We start from the raw sequence: 4941 nt of genomic DNA on the forward strand, positions 1-4941 counted from the left end.
TTATTTTTCTTTCTTTCTTTCTTTCTTTCTTTCTATCTGACATCTCTTTGAGAACTGGAATTAAGTGGGTCTTTCTTTTTATTAAAATATTTTGTTGTCCTTGGCCTGTGGCCCTCTTATACACACACACAAATTTATGATGCACAGGACATGGCAGAGGTTATGAACAATAATTTCAGACCAGTATTTACTGTGGAAGGGTAGTTTGATGCTGGAAGGGATAAGTTGGTGAGGAATATACTAAGTATAGTCCCATTCAGTTATGAGGAAATACTTAAGATATTGGAAGAACTCGATATAAATAAAGCATCTGGTCCAGATGGAGTATCAAACTGGATATTGAAGGAATATAGAGAACAACTGGCTGATAAAATTCAGTCTAGCGGTGACATAATTATCACAGGGAAGAGTACCGAAAGATTGGAAGAGAGCAAATATTACACCAATGTACAAAGAGGGAAATGAGGAAAACTCACTAAATTATAGACCAGTGTCCTTGACTAGTGTTGTATGAAAACTATGCAAAAGAACAATAAAGGAAAGATGGATGGAACACTTGGAAAGGAATAAAGTTTTAGTAAATTGTGAATTTGGATTTAGGAGGAGAAGATCATGCTCTATGAACTTATTGTCCTTTTATTCAAGGGTAGTCAATATTGTGCAGGAGAGAGACGGATGGGTGGATGGTGTCTACTTAGACTTGAAGAAAGTTTTAGACAAAGTACCACACCGAAGATTACTATGGAAAATAAAAAATTATGGAAAATTTGGAGGAAGACTGCTGGAGTGGATGGAAGATTATCTGGATGATATAGAGATGAGAACTGTAATATAAGACCAAAATTCATCTTGGGACCAATAATGTTTGTAATATATGTGAACGACATGAATGAAGAAATAGATAGTTATCTGAATTTATTTGCGGACGATGCTAAGCTGATGAGAAGGGTAGAAAATGTAAATGACTGTATGGTACTACAAGATGATTTAAATAAGATAAATAGATGGAGTAAATCTTGGGAAATGAAATTCAATTCAAGTAAATGTAAAGTAATGGAGTTTGGTATGAGTAAGAAAAGAACACAATATCATTATGAGATGGATGGTGTGAAGTTAAAAAGTCAAAAGGGAAAGTGGATTTGAGAGTAACAGTTACTGAAAATTTGACTCCGGACCAACACATTGATAAAATCACTGGAGAGACGATGAATTTGTTAAAATGATTAAGAATGGCAACCTCATATTTTGGATGAAGGAATGATAAAAAGTTGTTGATTTTCATGATAAGACTAAGATTGGAATATGCAGCAGTGGTATGGTCTTCTCATACAAAGAGGAATATTGTAAAATTAGAAAGAGTACAAAGAGCAGTAACTAAGATGGTTCCAGAGTTAAGTAAGTCAATCTATGAAGAGAGATTAAAAATTTTGGAAATTCCTACCCTTGAAAATCAGAGAGAGAGGAGATTTAATAAACATCTATAGAATGATAAATGGTATGGAAAATGTGGACAAAATTTTTTTTATAAATTTAGACACACTGAGTAGAAGGGAACACAGTAAGATGAAGAAAGTTAACTGTAGAAGAGACATCAAGAAGTATAGTTTTCCTCATATAAGTGTGAACAAATGGAATGAACTCAGTGAAGACGTTGTCAGTGCCATAACTGTCCATGCTCTTAAGACCAAACTGATAGATATAGAGACGGGATACTATGAGATTACTCCCCTCCCATAAACCACAACTAGGTAAACACACTTACACACACATACACACACACACACACACACACACACACACACACACACACACACACACACACACACACACACACAATTTTTTTTCCATAACTTTATGATGAAACTTAATAAAAAAAAATTCTCCACAAAACATCCTTGTAAAATAGGGATGTATCTGATATGCCAACAAATAAGATAAGTTAACAGAGAAAGAGAGAGAGAGTTCCTTTAGAATTTGAGTTTTTTTTTTATTCATTTATTTTCCATTCTTTGTGTTTCTTTATCATTTTAATTTTTTGTTGGTATGCATTGATTCCTGGTTGCAGACTTTTGCTCTAAAGCCTTACAATCTGAATTTAGTTATGAATTGTGTGAGCTTAATTTTCCACATATCTTTTGATGATGATGAAATTTTCTCACATTTGACATGTTACTAGTTCATTAAGTTTTCAGTAGTTTTAAATCTTTTACACATCTGCTTCTCCATTAGTTCAGTGTCACATTCAGTTAAATTGTTACTTTCAGTAAAACTAACAATTCCTAACTTGCCCACCTTGCATTGACATTCCGCACCATTCTGTGGCATTTGCCAGTAGACAACCAACCTCATTACATTGCCTCAATCCTGCACTTTTTTTTTTTTTTCAAGAACAAGTAAAATGTGGGGTTATTAAAATACAGAAGCATGCATTGAGCTCAAGAGATTAAAGACTGAAAATACCAGATAACTCTTGCATTTGGGAGATGGATAGAATATGGGTAAAAGTTGAAAATTTTGCAGCAAGGCCACATGAGGGGAATGCATGCATTTAGCAAAATGAGAAGAGCAATTAGCATGAAAATAACAACAGCAAGACCTTGTGACAAAGAAAAAGGCTAAAGACAGTGAAGAGGAGAGTTATACCAATAGAATTCACACACACACACACACACACACACACACACACACACACACACACACACACACACACACACACACACACACACACACACTGCAGAAAGATGAAGCTGGACGGATGAGAGGTCCCTCAAAGAAGATCAGGAAGAGTCAGTGTTTGAGGAACATCAAGAAGTACAGTTTTCCACATAGAACTGTGGATATCCGGAATGGCCTAAACGAAGAGGTTACAACAGCAAACGCACATAAGTTTAAGGAAATGTTCAATAAATATAGATATGGAGACAGTACACTATGAGCCCTGCTCAAACCCAGTATTATACATCTAGGTAAATACACACACACACACAAGCACCAGAATAAAGAACATAAACAGTTTAAAAGTATTCTATACCCTCATTAATAAAAAATTTAATTTTCTATAATTACTAAGTTTGTGTTTCACTTGTATTCAGTACTTTATATATTCAATATTTTGCTTTCAGGTGAGGGAGATCCTGGCAGGAGACAAACAACTAGCAAAGGAGATAGAATTTGACTTAAGGCGGTTTGACAAAGAGCAGTGGGAAGAGAAGAATCAGCGTGAAGAGAATGATCAAAGAATCCCAAGTAGAGAGATCAGTAATAAAGGCAGTAACCATGATACGTTGGGTTCTTCACCAGTTTTGAGAGAGAGAAGGTTATCAGTAGTAGAGGAGCGAGATACTTCAAGACCTTCAACAACCTGTCTACCTCCACCAGCAAATATTAAAGAGCTGCACACAAGGGCTCAAGTCTTTAGTAAGGATGCTACTGCTAGAAGGAAATCAGTAAGTGTTGCAGGCTGTGTGGATGGTATAAGAGAGCCAACCAAACTCTTGCAAGCAACTGTAAGGTTGCGTAGAATTAGTATTGCTGATTTCAGAGAGCATAGTTGTGATGTCTTTCCAACCAGGGAGGAAACAACACATGTTGATCCTCGTGCAATTGGAGGATATTTGCCACAGGAGGAGGAAGGAGAAGAAGAGCCAAATGAGAAAGAAGAAGCAATGAAAGAGAAAATGGAAGGAGAAGAGGAGACAGTGGAATCAGCAAAAGATGAAAGCAGGGAAGGACCAATAAAAAACAAAACACGGTCAGAATTACTCAGAGCCATCAGCACTCCTTCTACTGAGAGAACACTAATTAATAACTTGACTTTTGTCAATGAAACTCAAGAATTGAGTGCCATTAACATAAATTCTACAGTTGCTTCAGAAAAAAGTAATGCTGGGGAGCTGCAGCTTCACTCTACCAGCCCAACATCTCATAAACATGAATCTGACTTCAGCCGCCTCCGCAAAACTTCAAAAGACATGCAGCAAGATCCTATCGAGTCAAGGAAAGATAAAGCAAAAGGTAAAAAGAAGGTCACAGGACAATTGTTTGAATCATTTGAAGCAGAAAGTTCTCTTAGTGAGGCAGAATCCACTTGTGAGAGTGATGTTTCAGCAGTTACAGCTGTTAAGAGAAATGAAGGGAAGAGAACTCGGCATGTGGCTTCCCTAAGTCCTGACCCAGAAAAAAACAAATCTAACACACAGACTGAAAGACCTAAACTTAAGAAACACAAAAAAAAGACATAAAAGTGTACATGCTGTTTATGTTATCTGTAATTTTAAAGTTGCAAAGGCTTCATTTCTGTTGTAAAGCATAAATAATCTTATGCATAAAAATTGTATTATATATTAAATTTCGCCTTTGGTAGCATTCATTTACTGTGTTTCATTATTCTAGTGAGTTTATAAATATTTTTTACTGCATAAAGTTGTTTTCATTACCCTTCCTAATTATTACATGTCCAGGAGACTGGTCATGACCAAGAAAATAAAAAAAATAAGTCAGGAGATTTCAGCAAGGTGAAAAATGGATGAGAATGTGCTCCATTTTGGACAGTCAAATAATTTTAAGTAGTCAGAGGACTTAGTTGAGAGATACACAGTGTACAAAGTATAAAGAAAATAAATTTGAAACTCCAAGTCTTCTGTGCAATACATACCAGGACTGTCTCCCCCCCCCTAAAAAAAAGGGCACAAGGCACAAAACTTTCACATTCACACCACTCTCTTAGGCCTTTGGCCCCTGATGTAGAAAAAAGTGCTCCAGCTGATCAGTCCAGTTTGATCCAAAACAAGGCTCCCTCACAGGAAATACTTTCCCTACCACATATGATTTCCCTCACCTGCGTAGCTCCTTTGGAGGTTGCAGGGCCATCATTCCTCATGCACTCACAATTGCTCTCCATTTGCTTGTTATGCACAATCATTCTGCTATGCTGCAGTGTCA

General features: G+C 36.4%; 1 protein-coding gene across 2 annotated transcripts in view; it reads left to right on the forward strand.

Moving 5' to 3' along the window:
• The window catches only part of LOC135107258 (uncharacterized), an 80053-nt gene extending 75631 nt beyond the window's left edge, over nt 1-4422 (forward strand). For both annotated transcript variants that reach the window (XM_064016918.1, XM_064016917.1), the window contains one exon: nt 3123-4422. In XM_064016918.1, coding sequence (XP_063872988.1) covers nt 3123-4241 — 1119 coding nt within the window. In that variant the 3' untranslated portion in view covers nt 4242-4422. The remainder of the gene's footprint in view (nt 1-3122) is intronic.
• The last annotated feature ends 519 nt before the right edge of the window (nt 4423-4941 follow it).

Source organism: Scylla paramamosain, chromosome 15, assembly GCF_035594125.1.
Source record: "Scylla paramamosain isolate STU-SP2022 chromosome 15, ASM3559412v1, whole genome shotgun sequence".
Taxonomy (NCBI): domain Eukaryota; kingdom Metazoa; phylum Arthropoda; class Malacostraca; order Decapoda; family Portunidae; genus Scylla; species Scylla paramamosain.